This window comes from Corvus kubaryi, unplaced genomic scaffold (genome assembly GCF_017639235.1).
Source record: "Corvus kubaryi isolate FWS band 111438036 unplaced genomic scaffold, C.kubaryi_AGA036_p1.0 37103, whole genome shotgun sequence".
NCBI lineage: Eukaryota > Metazoa > Chordata > Aves > Passeriformes > Corvidae > Corvus > Corvus kubaryi.
The window spans coordinates 359,168-381,436 of NW_024581029.1; the positions used below are offsets into that span (position 1 = coordinate 359,168).

The window sequence follows — 22,269 nt, forward strand, 5'->3', positions numbered from 1 at the left end:
GGCATTATCCCAATGCAATACCTGCCTAGTGAATAATGCAGAACTTAACCACCGTCCCACCAGAAAACGCACTAAGCAATGTGGGGCTAATGAAAACAACAAAACAAAAACCATCCAAAAGACCCTACTCAAGACCCCTCACCACCAGAAAAAACTATTTACAGACTTTTACCACAAATTCCTCTGAGTCCAGTCTCCTTCCACTGGAATCAAAATACAGAGAGAGGAAATGAGCTGCTCCTAGAGGAACAGAATGTTTTCATGAGGCAGTCTGGATATGTTCTCAAATATTGTTGGGAGGAACAAGGTTCCCTTGGAGGGTTCACCCTATGGGGGGGGAGGGTAGAACTCTGTCAATGGGCTCTGACTCATAACAGAGTTGTGAGGGGAGAGTTAAAGAAGTTTGTACAGTGGAACAAAGAAATAAAATGATAGTTTTTGCAGGATTTAATAATATTTCCCCTTAAGAAACATAACCCTGTTATAGCTAGAACTCACAGTGTGGATGGAGTTCTGTGCTTTAACATTACTCAAAATGTCCATAGAACTTAGGGTGCTGGAGCTGGTCAGTGTCACACCACTCCCAGCTGCAGGGCCACTGAGAAACTCCACTGGCCCAATGGCACTGAGGACACAGAAGAATCACACATCTGAGCCCTGCATCCATCAGCAGGCCAACAGTGGGAAATAGGAAATCAGACCTTCGGTACTGGGAATGGGACCTATTTTATATGTGGAGACAATGCCTATAAGTGGCTTCCTAAAGGTTCCTATTTCCAAGCACTATTAATGTCTCCCCCCAGGGTACTTTGGCAACAACCACGAAGAGGAGTTAGGGCCAAGAGAACATTTTCCATCCAGGGAGTGCAGGACAATCTCCAATTATACTCCTTTGATTTTGGAAAGCAATTTAATTCAATGCTACAGTTGTTGCAACACTTTGTGCTGGAACATGAAGTATTGAGACTTGTCTGAAAGAGACAGTCTCAAGAGAAGGGGGGACTTGACAGACAACATGGAGGATAGAAATGCTCCATTCCCTTGAAACTGCAAAATAGAGTGTAACAACTAACTAGCCAACTAGATAGAAGCATATAAAAGACCCACAGGATACTAAAGGTAGCTGGAACCAGTGGATAAACAGATAATGAGGAACCTGAGCGGGTTTTGTGGCAGTTGTGAAACAAGAAAATCCAATGCACGCCCTAAGAGAAGTTCAAGGCAAGGTCATTACAATATTGGGGGCTCTCAGTGAGTACAAGCACCAGAGACCCCTTTAGACAAAGCTCTAGGATCACAAACGGAGCTCCAGTAAGGGGCAGAGGCATGGAAATTAGTTCTGGGGAAAATTGTGTTTATGTATTAGCTGGGAAATACATTGTAATATGTCTGATCAGGATGGAATAAATGACCTGTTGTAAAGTTTCATGACACAGAGTCGTGATTAGTGAAAAAAATCACTCCTCCAACTGTGTCCAGGGCTGGAATACGGAATGGCTGCTTTTTAAAACTTCAAATTGTGTTAGAAAGTTTATTCCCTTGCCGACTTTGGTATCAGCAGTGAAAACACTATGGGAAACTAAGAAGTATTTTGTATTTTCTTTTAACACAGGCCTGCTGAGGAAGGTCTCCTGCCGGCAGAAAAGTGATAAATGCTGAATTTCCTTTTTGGTAGAAACACACTTTTAGTTCTCCTTCTGGAAGAGAATTTGAATTCTATTCAGAGAATTCACAGAACTACCAGAAGAAAATATCTGCCAAGTAGTTCAGGCACAAAATTAAACAATTATTTAAGAATCTATATGGATTTGGAAGATCTGGCTAAAGAAGCCTAATGTTGCATTTCTAAATTTTTCATGAGGTGTGTATGAACTATGGCAGTGCCCTTCCCACTCCAGTAAAAAATATTTTTAAAAGCACATAAAAAGGGTTAATCTGAAATAAGTCAGAGCAGAAATTGAACTGTGTAGTACTGATAAAATACTTCAGTATGAGGCACCTGCTTTGTAGGTAATTCTGTGAAGCGGAGATGTTAGTACTTTTAAGGACAAACTTTAGTTAACTCATGATTGAAGACATTTTAATTGCAGGCAAAATGACAACTCCTCATTAAACATTTGAACAAAGTGCAGTTTCCCTCCTGCTAAATGGCAGCTCCTGCTCAGACAGAAAAAGCCCAGACTAAACGATGTATTTTTAAACAGCAACACTTCTGCAAGAAATTCAGCTCCCATCAGGACTGCATTAAACACAGGTAAAACAAAATAGGAAGTTCACTCTGACCCTACTTGTCGCCAAAAGCTGTACTGAAGGTATATAAAACAAAGGTAGCATTCAAGCTCTCCCATGTGTATTGATCATCTCCATTTATTAGAAACAATAACAAAGCCTGTGCACACCGATCTGCGTTCTCCACCCCGTGGAACACGATGCCAGGGAAGCACTGCAGGAACGACTGTGCTGTCTCCGTGCAGGGTCAGCTCAAGTCTGGCCAGGAGGAATATTTCCCCACTAATTCATCCAAAAGGAACAGATATCCCAGAGTTTCTAGTTCAATAAGAGTCAATTAACTTGGCTCAGAGAGAGGTAGGATGGCCCTGTGTTTGAGACCTGCACATGGCGCGGCAGTCGCACAGGAACGCACAAGGAGCCAAGCTGAATCCATGGAGATCCCCTCTGGGAATGCAGCAGAGTCACCCGGGCTTTGCTTCTGCGTACTTTTATTTAGGAAATGGACAGCTGGCAGAGTTAGCAGTGAAAAGAATACAGCTCTTATTGCATCTACACCATACCTGACTGTTGCATTTATTTGTGTTTTGAGGCTGAAATGCAAATCTTCCCTGGCTTTTAACAACCTTTGCATATAAAAGAAGGAAAGCTTTGCACTGGGAGGTGCAAGCAGTGTCTGCACAACCTGTTTTGCCCCGTCACAGACACCAGCTCCCTTGGGAATGCTGCATAACAAACCAGAACAGCCAGCAGCTCTGAGTTCCAAATACTCACAGACTTCCTACCATGCCCTTTAATTCTGGCTCAGTGCAGCAGCTTCTCCTGCAAAGCCAGGAAGAGCAGCAAAAGCCAAGATGCATTATCCATATTCATGTTCTCCAGCACTGGTTGTTCTCCAGATAGAAAAGTGTTCAATGCAGTTTTTTATTTCCAGAATAAACTGCAACTTCCCAAGCACTTCCAGAAAGGGAATTGTCACTGTTCTGCAAGGTCAACCCGGGAGTGAGTTTGGGTTTTAATTACAGCAAGCACCCAGCAGGATCTTCAGGAAGGCCTCCACCTCAAACACCCTCTGGGCTCCTGAGTCTTCATTCCCATGAGGTGCTTAAATAGCTTTAAGTTTAACCACCAGTCTCACGAAGTTAAAAATGAGGGGAAAAATGAAAAGCATTTATTTCTGAATGAACAGTATCTTAAAAAAAATATTACACCATTAGAAATTTTGTTCTGTTGATCTGAGGGTTTTCTTGTCTGAGGTTTTTGGTATCAGCTAATCTAAGCATTCCTAAAAATACTTTAGCAACTATTACATCAAGAAACTCACCAGGACAAAATTGTCATCAATAATGACAAAATTGCACAGCCAGATATTTATTTATAAAGCTCTGTGAAGTATTTCTCAGGTATATGTGACTTTTAGGTCTGTTTGCCTTCTACTTCACTCAAAACTGAAAGCTTTTAATACTGCCCGGGAGAAAAAAATCCTTGTGTTTAGCTGGGAACAGCCCACCATTTAGTTATACTTTAAATTTTGTCTCAAGGTATCATCTAGACTAATCCCATTGTACAATGCAACACTGTGTGTCCCAATGCCATTATTCAATTAAATTGCCTGTGCACCCCAGCCAAGGAGACTCTCCCAGCAGTGAAATTAGTGCAGCTCTTCTGCCAGAAAAGCTGCAGGGTTGTGAGGGCTTTGCCAGGAACTGATTTCTTGGGACAGCAGGTAACAAGTACATGGTGAAGCCACTGCAGTTAAGCCACAGAGGGGCATTTCTGCTCTGGATACCTGTCCAACACCTGATGCCTCCACTCCACTCAGAGGCCAAGCTGTGATTTCATCCCAAAAGCACCCCCTGTGCACGAGCTGCATTTGCAGTCCTCCTACTGCAATTACAATTACAATACAAACCTAGGCCTTGAACTGCAATCACAATTAAATCGGAACAGCAGTTCCAGCACTGCAGCTACTGAAACACAAAACACGGAACGTGCATCTTTCTGAGAACCAGAAATCCAGCTCAGTTCAGAACCCAGAGAAGGAGCTGTACTGACCTGGCCGTCCGAGTCGAAGGCCAGGCAGGCGACTCCGTGCGTGTGCGCATCCTTCAGGACAGACACGGTCTGCACACGGTAGGAATCCCAGATGCAAATGTAGGGGTCCTTCCCAACCTGCCCTGTGGCTACCAGCGTTTTATCCGGGTGAACTGCAAGGCTGCAAACAACACACTTCAAGTTATAACACACCTTGGGAATGATCACAGCAGCTGTCTTCAAAACGCAGTCTCTTCCAGTATTTACTTAGAATGTTTTGCAGAGAGTGACATGGTGAGTGCAGAGTACAATTTATCATGTAATAATATTTTAACTAGAAAAAGGAAAAGCATAACCAGAGAATTTTTAAATACTTTTGATTGATAAGCTGATTGAACACACAGACTTAGATATTAGTCTTTCACAGGTTTATAATGGATGATTTTCTACTATTTATTCCTCTTTTGCACATCAGCTCAAATATTCTGAAATATGGACCAGAGGCCCAATAATGAATATTGTTCACTATGAGAAATACACACAAGAAATCCTTTCATCTTTATATGTTTAAACATAGCAATCTCAGGGTGACACAAATAAATTGTTTCACCAGCATCAAACCATATTTCTGTTCACAACCCTTCAAATATGAAAATAACAATAAACCCCCCTCTGCAAAGTCATATGAATACAAAGGCAGATTTACACAGTTGCCCAGGAAACAAATTTGAACAATGGCTGAGCATGGGAGCTACACATGGAATAAGGAAAAACATCCTATTAATAAACTGGCACTCAACAGGTGGCTGAGGGGAGCTGAGTACTTCTGCTATCCCAGGAGCAGATAAAACTAATTATTAAGAAAAATTAATCAAAAAGCTTAAGAAAGTTTTGTAAACATATGCATTTAAAGGAAAAAGAACAATATTAGCACAATTTAACTGTTCTATCTCCCCTGCCCATTCCTCCTTTCCTCCCCAGGCTTGGGTTGTACATTATATAGAGTACCAGTTTACCTCAGTTCTAAACCTATACAGGCAATAAAAGGTGACACCACAAACTTAAGGTGTGATAGCTGTAATTAAGTTAGGATACTTTTCTTCAAGAACCAGAAAGAAAAGATTAATTGGGCTGATCTCTTCTCACTGCTAGAGGAGAACTTAATCACATGTGCCACCATTTAGCTCAGAGCAGTTCTCACACACCAGAGCCTTCTCTTGGGTTCAGAGCAGGAACATATTTCCTAAACATCAGCACATCTGTACTGAATGTCTCTGGTATTTGTTTTATCCTTTCTGATGCATGAAGTCAGCCAGTGGGGGAACTAAAATTAGGGAATAATATCAATTTTTGGCACCTAAATTAGCAATCTGATTTCCCACCCCTGCTGAGGACATCATCTCCCGCCACCAGCCTTTCCGATGCACACCCCCTGCCCACGTTCAGTCTGGCTCTTAGATAATCAAGAGCTTATTTTTGGCAGATAGAACAGTGGGTTAGAGGAAGGAAATGAAGCCAAATTTCAAGAACAACTCTTGGTGACTGTTTGATACCTGTATATGACTTACACGTTTGATGTGTGTTCAACTATAAAAATTTTAAGTGTACCTATACAATATCTCTGTTGCAGAGATCCCATGCTGTCTTCAGGGTGTAAGATTTCCATGCCCTTCTCTGCCTCCTTAAATGGGTGTCAGCTTCATTGCCTGTGTTTTGAACTGTAAAGGTGCATTTATTCAACTTTTCTAAGCCAACATCCCACAACTAGACCATTTGTAATGAAACCGCATCACTATTTGCACCACTGGAAAACACTGAAATACTGTTATATTTCTATGAAAATATGATTAGAAGAGACAAGGCATTCAAATAACAGCAATTTATGGTATAGAAAACAAATTATTGCAGGGTTAATTCCTATTCCTTCTACAAGGAGGACGAGATCTAAGTGGGGGGAGGGAAGGAGGGGAATGTGAGCAGAAGAAATTTCCCAAGAAAATGTCTCTGTTTTCCAGGTTTGAGGGAAAAGGACACAAACTCCTTCGTGCTAAGGAGCTGGGATGGAAACAAGGGATCAAAGCAGCAGCAGTTGCTGCTGGTGCTGCCCACTGTTCCTGGCAGACACTTCCCCACACAAGAACTTCTTTCTGTGGGAACAGCAACAGGAGCAGGTGCACACAGAGGGAAAGAGGCAGAGATCAACTCTTTGGGAGTGCCCATTCCTTTCCTTCCAGGGAAGGCAAAGAAAGCAATGGGATTCCTGGCTGAATGTGCCTGTGTAAATTCCAAAAGCACTCTGATGTGTCTGCAAAAAAGCTCTTTAAGTGCATCCACAGGCACTTCTTTTACGCAAATGATCCATTCAGGATGAGCCAAGAAAGCTCAGGTAATATTTTAACATTATACCTCATTAATAAAAACATCTGCTAGGAAGATGATCTTTCAGGGAACATTTCCTTTTCCTTCCCTTCCAAGATCAACAAGCCTGAATCTAAGCATCCAAGGCTGAAACCGTGTTCATTTAGGATAATTAAAGATGCCGCACTCGTGTTCCAGCAGGGTCTGATGAAATGCTCTATAAAAGTCATTAGTGGATCCATCTGGTCTGGGGGCCTTGCCAGATGGGAAACTCACACCACCTCCACAATTTCTGTTGCAATAATATCCCGCTCCAAGATTTTTTTTTTTTTAAATAATACATTAGAATTCCAGTGGACTAAAAGTATTTGCTTCTTGTCTACACTGTATTTCTGTCTATATTGGCTTTCTCTAACAGGTTCCATACACTTGTAAGCAGAGTACAAATCTGAAGTTCCAAGGTAGAATTAAGTAGAAAAGTTTAGAGGTGGCTCAAGCCTCAAAAGCAGTTACAGAGAAGGTGGAGATGCTCTTTTCACATGGATGCACAGGGAGAGGACAAAGGAAAGAGACACCAGCTGTTTTGAGGGAAACATTGTCTGGGTACAAGGAAAACATTCTTCACTAGAAAAACTAAAGATCAGGATAGTTGCCTAGAAAAGCGGTAGAATTCCTCTCACTGGAAATGGTTCAGGACTTAATTGGCTTGACAGGACCCCAAACAATCAAATCTAAGGCCGTGCTCTCAAGAGAAAGTTGGATTGGATGATGTCTGAAGGCCCCTTCCAAACTAGACTTTTCTATGGCTCCAAATACTGAAATACATCAAGAAAGCCTAAAGTAATCAAAGTAAAAATGCATTTTGGCTCACAGCAGTTAACTTGCATTAGATAATTGCTCCCTGATGCTGCAAAAAGTAAGCACTTCTGTTATCTTTAATACAGGCATAGGGAATTGATGGAGACCTTGAAATGGGTGTATCAGATGAGGGATAGAGGTTTAAATCTCACTACTCTGGGTCTTTTAAATCTATCACTGCACTATCCTACTTATCAGAGAGGCAAAACACTTTTTCACTGCAGCAGCCAAAAACTGAACATTTGTTTTTGTAGTTTTGGTGCATAATTTTTTAAGTTATGTTTTCTATTTCAAATGTCATATTCATTTGAATCTTTTAATAACCATCCTATCAATGATTCTTTGTTCATACAAACCAAAGCTGGTTTCCAGAGCATCCCACCCGACAAAAAAGAAAGTGCTTTTTGAAAAGGAAACAAACACCTGCAGTTCTGAACAAAATCACTAGACTGGTTGAAATCACCTGCTCTTGACAATATAATTCATCCTCCATGCTGGGATGTTTTGCACTTTAAAGCAGCACGTAAATTTGATGTTAATCTAAACTAACTCGAGATAGTTAGACACTGATCAATTAATCTCTATTTCAAATGCATCCAGTTTTAAATTTGGAATAACCTTTCCTGTTTAGACAAACCTTCACAGAATTCTGCAGTTTTCTGTAACAGCGCTAGATCATGTTAATGGAGACTTCGGGAGAGGCAGATAGTGTCTGTACTCTATCAATTCTCCTCAGGAAGTCTCTTTTCACAATGAAAGAATTGATGGTTCTTGTTAAAAACCACCTACAAACCCCACAGTTTAGCAGAACAGAGAACACAGCAGGTCTTTCCTCAGAATTTAGGTGAAACTTGTGAAGTACTCAGGGCACTGACTCTGCTACGCTTGAACAAAGGACATACTAGACAACAACAATTTTTCTGAGGCTTTTTTCTCTGCAGCAAAAATATCTCTGAAGAAACATCATTTCCAAGAAGCTCCAAGCCTGTCCCAAAATAGCCACTATGTGCCAGCAGGTATTTTCTCCTTTGTTGCCTCCTCTTGCTTCTGGCAGGACACTTCCAGGCTCCTGGCAGGCCAGCCGCACATAGGAAAACCAGGGATTTTACTGCTTACATAGTGCTAAGGGACAGAGCTGTCCTCACATGGCAGCGAAGAACACAAACACTCACTCAGCAATTCCCCATTTCACAGAGCAAAATGAGTTTCTTTCCTCAGTTGTGGGGTCAAAAGGGAACTCGCTGTACAGACAGAGCTATTTCAGCAGCAAAATAAAGCAAGATGCAGCCTGATCCCTGTTTCTGAATACAACACAAAACATCACCAAGCCCCATTGAAAGGAATAATGGAACAAAGACCAGCAGTTAAATGGAAGCAAATGCAGGGGCCTTCAGGAGCAAGGGAACACCAGAAAAGGAAGAGGAGCCAGAAAAAAGGGAAGAGTAACAAGGTAACAAGAAAACAACCCGCACAAACCCCACGAGATCTGTAAAAATTGAGAGAGCATTGAGAGGAAAACTGCAGCAATCTGACAGGCTAATGCTACATCTTATCTCCCCCCCAAATAACTTCTGCAACACCACAACCATCTTTTGAGGAAAATCCAGCTCTTAACAACATAGGATATTGTTGCACGTGCACAATCACAGCTCCCAACCTTTGGCTCCTCCAGCACAAGCCCAAGACCCGCAGAGCAGCACAGAGCTGGCAGGCAGATCACATGCCACGATAACCAATTTTAATCGGCATGTACCATTGGGCAGGTGATGGAGGCTTTGGGAGGGCACTGCAAGCATGTGGAACAAGTGGGAGAACAGAGAGAACAGATCTGTCAGCCCTGAGACACAGAGACTCTCTGTGTGCACATATAATACGGTTAATGCACACACTCATACAAGTGAATTTACACATCTGAACATAAAGGTCTAATGATACTTTTAAATATACTAAATATTGCCACATGCTTCTTGCAAGCAACTCGAGTACAGAGCATATTTATCCTGACAAAATAAAAACAAATGCTGATGGAAATACTGCAATGGCAATGTTTTAATTTACTGGCTTGATTTCTACATGGCAATATCTTGTTTATATATAACAGAGAACAGGATATGTGTACAGAGTGATAGGCTTTTATTAAGATCACTTAGGCATGTTTTAGTTCCAAGCTCTTACTAGCTGTTCCACTGCTGGTTTTCCCCTCCATGCTCCCTGTGTAGGAAGAAGAGCCACACAGCCACAGGTTCTAGCATTTACTCATCACTCTGCACCAGCTTCCTATTTCCAAGAAGCCAGGCTGACTCTGCACTGCAATTCCGGAATTCAGTGACCTGTCCCAGACAGATCCCATCTGCTCCTCCAAGGAAGCAAACACCCCCAGATCCAAATGAAGTCAGAGCAAACTGTGACTGGAATCACTGCATTGGGCTGGGCCACAAACCGAGCCCAAATGGAATCATTTATGAAGTGGATGTGCAGCTCAGACCTAATAAAGGTCCTGGAAACACACACATTAACAGCTTGCTGTTCCGCTCGAGCACACTTAAAGTGCCCTGGGAATCCAAGGGGCATCTTCACAAGGGTTTGATTTCTGACTATTCTGCAGAACTCACCTAGGTAGAACGGTGACAGAAGCAAAGTTATAAGCATTCCTGCCACTCTTTATCCTGGGAAAATTCCTACTGACCTGCTCCTTGTGCCAGTGTTTGTTATTCAAGCCCATGGAGTTATTCCACCACACTTCAATATGGTTTATTCAGCTGCCCAGGGCGTATTAGAACTCTTGACAGATCAGTTCCAAAAGGCCTGAGCATGGCAGAACACGGAATTTCTCATGGCACCATGGAACTACAGAGGGATCAGAGTCAAGCCAGATTTAAAAAATAAATAGCTATTGAACAAGTGATTAAAATTTCCCCAATAACAGAAGGTGAAAGAAGCAAGAGAAAAAAAGCTCTTAAAATGCAATGCTTTGAGCAAAAGCATTCTGCACTTTAAGATCAGCTCGGATTTACATTCATATGCATCTGCACACGCAGAAATATTGGGCAGATTCCCAAATAAAAAGGGAACAGCACTGCAGCACAGTCCTGAAGCACTTGGGGCTCCTCTTCACACACAGCTGCAATTCTCTAATGATTTATTTCCTCATACATGTTATTTCATGGATAACTCAGGGATATTTTGCAACTCCGAGCTTCTCCCAGTGAAAAGTAATCCTAGGAGATTTTATCCAAAGCCCACTTTATGACACTGAAAACTAAGCAACAACAACTGCTGATGTCCTCATGAATTGTGGGTTTTGAGCAACAAGTGATCAGGAGAAAATGTGCAGCCACACTACCCCAAAGAGACCCCACTGTGTAACTCTGAAATTCAACCACCATATTCCAGTTTTCCCATGCATGCTCAGAGTTTCTATTTGAGTCTAACGGTATTTGAATTCATGATGATGAACCAAACACCCGTTTTGATGGCCAAAGCAGTTGTCAATAAATACCCAAGACAGATACACATGACACCTTCCTTGATAAAAGCATTGTGATTGGATGCAATCAGTAAAACGGACCTGAAACTATCAGCTGTAAAGAAAAACCTGCTAGAATTGGAGACCAGAAAGAGAGGGTCAGGAAAGAGCAAGAACTGTACTTAGTTCAGCATTGTATTTGCCCCTGCCCTATTCTATGCTTACGATACTTTTATGGACAATGTAACACGTTCTGTAATAAAATACACAATGAACCAGCAAAAAGATATTGGTTTATGATGCTGAGATAAAAACAGCAACTTAAATGCTATCAGCGATTTCTCAATACATGGAAAGCTAATGAAACACTGCTGTAAATCTAGTACTGCTCACCAGGAACCAGCAAAACTTTAATGGTCATCTGGTATAAGGAATTTGAAGGCCAGTCTGAACACTGTAATCAAAAATATAAAATTCATACATCAGATGAAGTCTGGAAGTGAAGAAATCACTGTCACATGTTGGAGCCTCCTTCATTTCCTGTGTTCACCTTATTCCAGCCTGACTGTGGAAACACCCGAACCAAATGCAACCCAAACCAGACACACAAACCACGCCCAGCTGCCGGGAATCAAACCCTTTATTTTTCCCATGTCACCACACTCCAGGGCTGAAGCAACTGAAAACAGCCTGGATGTAGCTGTGCCTTTCCCCCAAAGGCAGAGATGCGATGATCATTCAGGCAAAGCCTAAGCAGACAGGCCTACAGCTGGTGGTCACAGTGAACAGCAAATCTGAGCACTAATTAATTGCCCACAGGCACTAATTAATTAACTGCCCGAAGCACAGTGATGGGTGCAGATGGCCCCCCGTGCTTGGCAGCACAGCAGGAGGGATTCCCAGGGGGATTCTCCTGTTCTCTCCAGAGGCTGACTCAGGCACAACTGCTTTGGCATTTCCTGGATCTACTCTGCTTTTTGTATAGCCAACAGTCAGCACTGAATATGGGTATAACTATACAGATCACAGTCTGAATCAAAACATTTGCAGGAACAGCTGAGAAAAGAGGAGAGGGAAAATGGGAAGAAAATTTTGGAAACAGGACAGACAAAAGATAGAGCTGACAAAAAGAGGAATCATGGGGGAGCTGCAAAATGAATACAATATAGAAGATGTGATAAAAATAACCAAAAAACCCGGAGAACAGCCAAGGAGAAATGGGAAATACTGCAGAGAACAAGGAAAAAAACCCAGCCATTGTCACAACTTTCCCAGATCACTCCCACTTTCATTTTTAGTTTAAGAGATTTCATCTTATCTCATCATATCCCCAGGTATATTCACATCTGTGACAAATTGTGTGGTCTGACAAAACTCTCAGGCTGTTGTTAAAAATTCACACTGGGATAATAATACTGTTTGCATAGGTTTGCCCTCATCTGATTATCAGAAATAAGGATTTTAAGCCTTTTTACTTCAAGTGCAACAAAGACACAGCTGCCTCCTATTTGGGCCTTCTTCTCATGGCTACCCTGCCCTACAACATTTAAAGTTTAGGCACTTTAGTGCCTAAGAAGAGAAGAGGAAGGATTTAATTCCATAATATATCAAACCAACACACCGCATTTCATGGGTCAAAAGCAGATGATTCTTTGTACACTGAATGTCTACAGGAATGATAAATGTGGCAATATTAGATGTGGCTGGTAAAAAACGTTCATTTTTACACCCCTCAGGGTAGGGGGAGTTTTCAGTGCTACTAAGAATGCTTTTTTTCGCTCATTATCTCACAGGAATGTGAAGCCAAGACCAACAATTGTTCTCAAGGAAAATATCTCTCTATTTTAGAGGTTGAAAATCAGCAGAAACAGCAAAGAAATAGAAAGTTCTTATACGATCATATGGAAATCCTGCTCCCTGTTTGGCCATGCTGAAGTGAATAACAACAAACATCAACTGGGGCAGAAACCACTGCAGAGCAAATAGGAACCATATGTAACATCAGAATGGGTCTGTTCTCTGAACCTCCAGTCACAATGGATCAGCAGCAAAGTCATGAGTTATCAGTTCTACGAGCACTCTTGCCAGGCTTCTGAAATTCTGCTTCACCAGTTAATTGTACAGAACACAAATACAAACACCACTCCTAAAAATTCAAACACTGTTTATAACAAATACTAAATATAAATCCATTTTCCTTTTTTCTAACAATTCAGACAAGAAAGATTTCTATACAGTTAGCCACAAAACAATCTTATTTTTTTGAGAAGTGCACTTACTAAAGTTAAGTGTGACTGTTTTTGTCTTGCTTTACATTGTGTGACACAGCCTGAAGATTCTAAGTATCAAGTGTCTCTTTTGTGTGGGACAGATTAAACAAAACCTCTGTTAAACTTCTCAGATAACAGAATTTACCTGGTTTCCCAGAGCCTGTTTTAGCTGCAAAAGACCTTACCCAGCTATAGCCTGGTATTAAACAAAAAGCAGCTAAGTACCATTGCTTTTAGAGCCAACACACAGCAACTAAAGATTGAAACCAACACCTTGATTTTACCGTACCCTGCTGTCCTGCTGATGACAGAATTATGCAGCACCACAGTAAAACCAACAAATGATTCACCAACAGCATACCAATACTCTGCACATAGAGTCCAGAAAGATAAGCATGAAAACACCAAAGCAACACACTCAGAAAGTAATGCTGATTAGAATTTTCCACCGCTTCCCTTTTAGCCTTCTCTCCTTTCTACCACAGGCTTTGTGGGTTTGGGTTTTTTTGGCTGTTTGGTTGTTTAAAAAGGCATAAATAAATAAAAGAAGCACTTACCAAAGCTCCAGAGCAGCTTCTAACAGGGCAGTTTTACCGGAACCCTTTACATAACCTCCTACTCCCACCCCCTCCCAGCTGACCCATGTTTGTTACAAACGAGGGCCTGGCAACTCAGGTGCAGGGACTTTCATTGCTCATTGCTTGATTAGTTCTGTTACTTCCAAATGCTGCAGATTAAATTCAGGTGAAATGCTCACCTGAGAGCAATCTGTGCTTAACAGGTGGCAGACAACAGAAAGTCCTCAGAGGACAGAGCTGCTTTTTATCAGAACAAAAGCTAAGACTATAGTTCACATCAATTTGATACCACAAAATCCACTCTCTAGCCAAGGTCTTTTTCTCAGTGGAATCTCTGATGTCTAAGGCAGGGATGTTACACTAAACATCTCATGGATCTGAGGTGTTTGCTTGGCTGAGTGGAGGTTTCTAAATGTCTAGAGAAAGGAAGCTCATTTTGAAGCTTTTTACTGAAATAAAATCCTTATTAGGCACAAGTAAGCAAAGGACACAATTTTAATGGGAGTCTGGCTTATGGACTGCCTGCAGATATTTGAAATGTGTCCAAAACTCAGCTGTTCACACTGAAGGATGGTGTGTATTTTGCTCCACTTGTGAAAATGCACCTCAATATGCTCAATTCACAAGTCTCAATTCACAAGACATATCTTCCTTCACTTAGCACTTACAAATATTGTTGAGTTTATCTTTACAGAAATTACTAAAATAGTAGGAAACTGCTACCGTTTGTGTAAAGCCCAAAAGATCTGTGAATTAAACAAGTTGCACCTGTATCTACTGAAAGGCAGAAATTCACTTTGGTCATTTTTAGAAGTTAACTGTATATAGAAACTATAATAAAGAAAAAGGTTTGTTTTAACTTTTTTGTGTGTTTCTTGGTTTATTGGTCATTTTAATGTGTAAAACAATAATTCTATTATGTTTAATAGTCAAATCAACTTTGTATGGTCACTTAAAAATGTTTTAGTTGTTCCACTTTTAATTTCTTTTTAATCCATAGTATTTTCCTGTGATGTTATTGAATATTTCCTCTAATTCATGTACTGCCATGTTATGTAAGTATTTTATCTGCTTTTATTAAAAAAAAAAAAAATTAAACTAAGGAGAAAAGAAGGGAATGGCTTCATTAGTTACTTAGAAAATCAAGTTCACCCCAGTCTGGAGGGCCATACAAAAGCAGGCTTCCTGAGGAGTTAGGAAGCCCGTTTTATTATTCCATCAATCCACTGTCTAAGGAACTAAAAAGAAAGAAGCAGCTTCAAATGTAAACATTAATAATAATTACAAAAGCCAAAGTAAAATATTCCTTTGCCTTCTGGAATCTCACAAAGGCTGTGCAAGCTCTAAAAACGTGGTTTTTCAGACTCATGTGGGTATGAGCAGTGCTTTCAGATGAGAAGCTGTAATTCATCAGAACTAGAAAATCGAATTACTTCTTAGACTTCTACAATAGCAAATCTTACTCTAGAGAGTCCAAAAACCAGGAGTTAATACCAACGTGCCGAGTGCATCAGGCATCCTGTCTCTGCTACAACTACTGAAGTAAAATAAATCAAAATGCTGTTTTCCCAAGAGTCGTCTCCACAATCGTAATGTTTTAAGTGCATATTAAAATGTAGGATTTGAACACAATAAATTCACCTAATTCAAGTTACTCTCTCCCCGGGGTCTGTGGGACATACGTCAGGGGTATCGTTATCAGAATTTTGTCCTGCAAACCAGCTTCTGAGCTGATTTGGGGATTCAGATCTTTTGTTGTGCTCCCAGTATAGGCAAACAGATCAAATGGGAGGCAGACTTAATTTAGGTAACAGTGCACTGGAGGAATTCCCAGATTTGCCATAGAAGGAAGAATAAAACTGAGGAGAGCTCCATGCCAGTGTACCTAAGTTTGTTGGTTAAAAATATCTATATTACAGACTGCAGTACTGATACACTTGCAGCTCAGCTGAAAATACAGCTGTCAGTATTTTCTGATCAGGTTTGTATTTCTGAAAGCAAAAGATTAATAGAGATGACTGATGTGTGACACATTATCCACATTCTGCTCTCTCTTGCAAAAATACCAGACGAGTTGAGAAACAACCAGAATTTTAATGCATGTTAATTTGAGCAATGTATTTTGCATACATTTGCTTTTATTTTTGTATTCTGCAGGCAGCTGGAATAAGTAAAAAAAAATCTGTAATCATCTCAGAATTAGAAAAAAAAAATTGAAAGCAAAATCGTTATTCCATATTTATTATTTAAATATTAAAATAGTAAAATTATATACTTTGGCTTTCATGATCTTACCATGAAGCCATAAACAGATCTAGAAATGTTTGCATTTTTACTTTGGAAATGAGCTTCATAACTTGACTGGAACCCACCTGAAAAAAATTTGTTTTGTTTAACATGGTATTAGATAATAATAATTTTTTTATTTAACTAGAAAACGACTGAACTGATTGCACTTCAGTTTAATAACATTCAGGTTATCTTATTTGGCTGAAAATAGGGCTTACTAGATGGGGTTTTTAACTTTTTTCAAATTATCCAAACCAGGTCCAACAGTATATCACCCCTTATCAGTGTCTTAAAATCTCCAGGTGCAGTTCAAAAAACCCCCCCATAAACCCTGAGGATTGCAATCTATTTTTCCAACAATTACTCATTTTAAAACCACCTTCACACTGAGATGTAGGTTTAGGAAGAGGAGCCTTTGTAGGGTTTCATTTAATCTCTTTACAGGTAATACACACATTTGAGTCACAGTTCCTCCCCGGCAGATGGAAATAGCTTGTTCCATAGAAAGTTGGTCTCAGGTTTTAGGTGAGTGTTTTGGGAACAATCCAGACCCTTCTTCAGAACAAATACCTCTACTGATGAATTTAATTGCCCTCAACCACTCAGGGGAGGAGCCACAACATAAATATGGATTTTTACGAAGAAGGGTGAGAGTGGAACAAGCAAACAAACAAAAAAAGGATGCAAGAACAGAATGAAGAGGAAATAAGACATCAAGGAAACTTCCCACATTAGTCCAAGAATGTCTCGGAGTTAGAGAGACTGAGGCAGCCTTTAGGGGGGTGACTGTGGGGTCATGATGCAGAGCAGATTCCAGCAGCTGAGTGGGAGTTTAATTGATAACTCTGAAGTCATCTCCCCGAAGGCTGGTGAGAAGCACTCATCTTTATTCACTCTGTCAGCTGCGCCTTCTTGTTACAAGAAAGTAAGAAATAGAAATAAAATAAATTTGAGAAAAAAGGAAAAAATATTCAATCAATCAAAGCATACTCTAGCATATAAACGAGGATTCTAATTAAGGAAAATAAAGATTATCTTCAAAATATATGATATGCTGCCAGATTTGTCTATGAACCAAATTCCTCAGGGTTTTTTGCTGGTTTCTGAAATAGCTGATCAAAGACACATGCTAACATTTTCAACAGAAGACAGGTGAAATGTGTTGGCATGCTGTATGAACAACCAAGTCTGGGAAGCCCCACATCCATAAGCAATCCAAGAATGAAACAGGAGACCAACCTACTCTAGTAGTCGTTCCATTGGAATTTTCCCATTTGGGGTGGTGGATGCCAGGGGTACCAGTAAAGCAGTTCTACCTCACTGACTCGAGCCAGGAGAAAAACTGAAATCCAACATGTTACAAACAGTATGCTAACATTCCTACAGGAATAACCAGTGCAGGACATAACTGGAAATGACATCTGAAACGCCACGGTCTGTCTTCAGAAGAGAGAAATGAAGAGCTAAAAATCCCCAGGACCTCCTGAGCAGAATGCAACGTCGTATGCCTTAAATTCATGCTGACATACAGCGAAGCTCTTCTGTTTTAACATATTTGGGCATGTTGTCCTAAAGCCTCAGCCCAAGCCCCAAAGAACAAACCATGGTTGTGGCAATTGCTTTGTTTTGGCGACTCTCACCTTTTTTTTTTTTTTTTTTTTTTTTTAAATTTCTATCACATACTAGAGGAAAAAACCCTCCTGTCACAATGCAAGAGATTTGTTTTTACTGGAAACATTTCCTAGGAGCCTAAATTCTGCCACCACTCAGAAAAAGCTTAGATTTGCCAATATTGAACATCTACATAGTCCCAACTGCTTAGCAATTCCAGGTTTAAGTGCAGTGCGTTCATAAATGGAATGAAGGGACATCATCACTCCCCACTGCTTCCTCCAGCACAGAAAAGAGAGAAGTGAAAGGGGTAATCGAGTGATGACATTTAGTCAACAACTTATTTGAAAGTCAAAAATATCAAATTCTTATATTTATGCATTATATAATACTGCAGAATTATATAATAATATTGTGTATGTATATATATACACTATATATATTTATACTTGTGTGTATATATGTTTAAAAACCCAGAACACAATCCTGACAATGGCTAAGGTGGATCACAGAAACTCCAGCTCTGTTGATAGCAGCCTGTGACAGCTGCAGCAGATGTTCAGTTTTGAGGGGCTCAGGCTGATAAAATTGTTATATCTGATAGGGAGGAAGAAAGCAGCAGAAAATGTGTGCAGTGCACTAAACTGTCATCATGTATAAAATAACTTCTACCAAACTAAATGACAAGGTGAAAGAACATTTAGCCCTAGGCAGTGGGGAGTCCCATGGATTGAAAATGAAAAATAACAGATACCACGGGGAAAATGGGAAATGCAATACACGTTCAGAATATTCCATCAAACAACTATTTAATACAGCAAGAAACAGGGCATTCTGAAGACCTGACTTATTTAATGGCAGTGTATCCATACTTCATTTAGCCTGGCTTCTGTTGAAACACAGGATACATGGTTATTCTTAATTTAAATTATCTTATGACCCTTCACCAGGTCTAACAGTTAACCAAAATACCATTGTGAATTTATACTGATATAGACACAAGTGCCAAAATACTCCTTGCTCAGACAAATGCATGCTGCTTTCTCAGCTCCCTTACAGGAAAATTATGTTTTATCTCACATAAGGCCAGCTGTCAGAGAACAAGACTCTCTGTTCAGATTTACAATATTCTTAAAATAGGCATTTACAAAAATAAATAGCTCTCACCCATCTCCCATGCAGATCTAAGATTTCCTCACATGCCTAGTCACACTCGTGTATCCACCAGGCTCTGGAAAGCTAAAGATCCATATCCCGGTTCCCATCAAAACACACAACCAAGCCCTGGAAATTCAAGTATTTTCTAGAAATTTTAGACATGGAAGATTAATTTACTTCCAAGCTTTTAAAATGATCCATCTGTGTAACAGAGCAATTCATATGTTCACACATAAGGCAGTGCCCACAGAGCCATCACCATGGCTGAAAAGCAAATTATGTCTGTGGCAACTCCACAGAAAGGGAAGAGAAATAGCAAAAAAGTGAGGACAGAGTCTGGGAATTTAGCAAGTTCTCTGAACCAGATAACTTCCCTTCTGTGCTGGCTACAAAACGGATAGTTGGGGAAAAACATGAAGGGAAATGGTTCAGAACTTCTATTTCGTGTTATTTTAGGCAACAAACTTGGTAGAGGTTTGAGGAAAGCTGCCCTTGCACATGGAATAAGCTCAGGTCCTGACTTTAGGGTCTCAAGGAGCACCACAGCCAGACAATGGAAAGAAACCACACAAATACCTGACACACTGTTCAAAGCCACAAGCCACATCCAAATCCAACTCAACAGTAACTTAAGTCATGTTTATGGAACTGCTTTACAGTCACTTCAAAATGAACTCTCATCAAGATAACATAAATACAGCAAGTTTCAAACAGAAAGTTATGCCATGTTGTTAAATTAGTATTTTCCATAAGTAAAACATTCAGTATTACATTTCTGAGGAAGCAGCGTGTCACTGGAAGTGTTCACCAATCTTCCTGCTCTACTGAAAGACTGATCAGACATTTTGAAAAGATATTTGCAAACCACTTCAGCTTATCTCTCCTTCCATAGAACCAGCTTTACTAGGCACCCTCAGAATATAGGACCCTCCCTATTATTCAAAACATGTCTTCTAATGCAATATACAGTAATTAATTATCCAACTAGTAATTCATTTTATCTGGGTTTTAATGGATGTGCAGCCAGTCACAAACAGGAAAGAGCAGGTGTGAAGTTAGGACACCACCAAAATCCATGACATGCTGTATTTAAGGGAGATTACCATGATCCAAAGAACGCCTTTCAAACTTCTGTTTTGTGAGACTAATACCAGGAGTTATATAAACAAACATGGAATTATGATTTTCTATGTTTTTATGTAAGCACTGTGACTCACTTTCTTGCCTATTACTATTTTTTCTCTTTTTCTCTTGATTTTTAGCCAACTCTTCAGAGCAGAGATTGGGAACCTGGAGTTGTGCTTTCAGTGAAACCTCGGAGAACCGGACTCGTGGGAGCCCTTTTTGCTGTATTTTAGTCTCAGTGCTGCAGTGGAGGCTGAAGAGTTTTGTGCCATTATGTAACTGCCTGGCAGCATGTAGCTTCAGGCGGTTATAATCTGGTTTACTGCTTGTCATTTGCTAATACTTCGGGTTTTTCTCTAGCTTATGCTATCAGGGATGTTACAGGGGGGGTTGCCTTCCCCTTCCCAGTAGGAGAGAAAGCAGGCTTCAGCCACAGCTGCCAGGTTCATGTGGAGAATAAACCACATCTCCCTACTCGTCCCATCCCCTGTGCTTCCCTCTGCCTCAGCACACAGAGCAGTGCACTCTGCCCTGCCACACAGGGCGTGGGCTCTGCTGATGGCTCCTATGGCACAGGAGGCTGAAGCTGAGCAGAATCTTGGAGCACAAGCCCAGGGTAAGATGCGGGTGGTGCTGTTCCAATAAAATCTGCTAATCAAGTGCATTCAGCAGGGTTGGGCAGACTTCCAGATTTAACCATACCATGGCAGACAGCCAGGAGCGGGAAATAGCAACACACTTGGTTGTGTGCAGGGACAGACAAACAGGTCTCTGCATCACTGATTGAAGATCCTCATTTCTTTCAGAGCTTCAAAAATTACAGGCTATTAAAGAAGGCTTCACATGTCCTTGATAACAGTTCAGATATCTACTTGCTCTTCCATTCTCTTACAGTTTTCCTGAGCAAAATATCCTTTTTCCTTCATTCTTTTCATCCATGCCAGGTAAGATAAAAAGATATAGCACACCGAATTCTTCAGTATACCTGAGGTAAGAATTACAGTGGACAAGCTCTCTCTGGGAAGGGAGCAGCCAAGAGCCAGTGTGAGGTCTCATTAGGCATCTGCACCTTGCTCATATTGCAAACAAAACTAAAATGGTATTTTTCGTGCTGTATTTTATTTCTCTCTCCATGAAATCAGTCTCCTTACAAGGAGAGAAAAAAAAAATCAAATCTGAAAATCTGATAGAAGCCCAGAATAAACTAAATATGAAAATAAAAAGAACAGAAAATGCAGAGCCCTCAAAACTCTAAGTTCTTGGCTATGTTCTGTAAGGGAGAAATTACTTTATATCTATTTTCTAAAATATAAAATCACTATGTGTTCTTCCAGGGAGGTCCTGAATTTATGAAAAGTGATTTTTAAAAGAACATAAGGATAATTTAAAAGGATAAAAGAAGAATTTTTAATAATCTGAACGGTTCTTGCCAGAGAGGAGATAAGATGGAATAGAGATGAGCCTAAAATGGATGTGCAGATTCCTTTCAAAAGGTGTTCTTGCTCCACTTAATGGAAGAGAAATAATGGGAATTAGCTCTCTTAATGTATTCTTTGTCAAAATTTTCTGTCACAATACGAAATGTCAAATTTTCATTTGAAATTAATTTGAAATATTTATTTGGAGATGTGATACAATTATATCACAAATTCTGTACTGCAAAGAGTGACATATCCAAAAGAAAGCCCCCAAAATTTTGACTGCATTCTGAATGGTATGACCTGTAATATAGAAACCAACTGATTAAAGGATGCAGTGTGGGAAATAAAAAGAGGAGGAAAATGCCACACACAGAAGAAAAGAAAAGGAAAATAGCATTTCTTTAACACCATTATTTAACAACATTAAACAATCAAAAATATCACCAAGTTTCAAAGAGGAGGAGATTTTCTTGCACGAGCCCATGTCCAATAATCTCCATCTTCTGAAAGTATCCAAGCTTTTGGACAAGCAACTTTTCTACCACAATAAATGTCACATCTGGTTCTTGCAGGTGCATCCAGCAGGTTCCTTGGAATAAGTTCTGGTAAAATCTACTGTGAAGACATCCTAGTGCAGCAATGGGAGTGCCTATGAAAGGTGATAGATTTCTCTTTTGTGCATCTTTTGCAAATGCCTAATGAATTATTACTTATTGACCCAAGTAATGAAACCTGCCAGACCCACGTCAACCCAGTGCGCAGCTAAGAAGGTAAAGCAATATTCCTGTCTGGGATTTGAGTGGGCTCCTTGCTCTAAGGATCTTTTGTAAAATGCTCTTTTCTGCAACCCCATAGCATAGGTGCAATTCTTT

At 40.3% G+C, this 22,269-nt stretch overlaps 1 protein-coding gene across 8 annotated transcripts in view; it reads right to left on the minus strand.

Moving 5' to 3' along the window:
• EML6 (EMAP like 6) overlaps positions 1–22,269 on the minus strand; it is a 90,969-nt gene that overhangs the window by 59,790 nt on the left and 8,910 nt on the right. For all 8 annotated transcript variants that reach the window (XM_042021050.1, XM_042021051.1, XM_042021056.1 and 5 more), the window contains one exon: positions 4,285–4,444. In XM_042021050.1, coding sequence (XP_041876984.1) covers positions 4,285–4,444 — 160 coding nt within the window. The remainder of the gene's footprint in view (positions 1–4,284; positions 4,445–22,269) is intronic.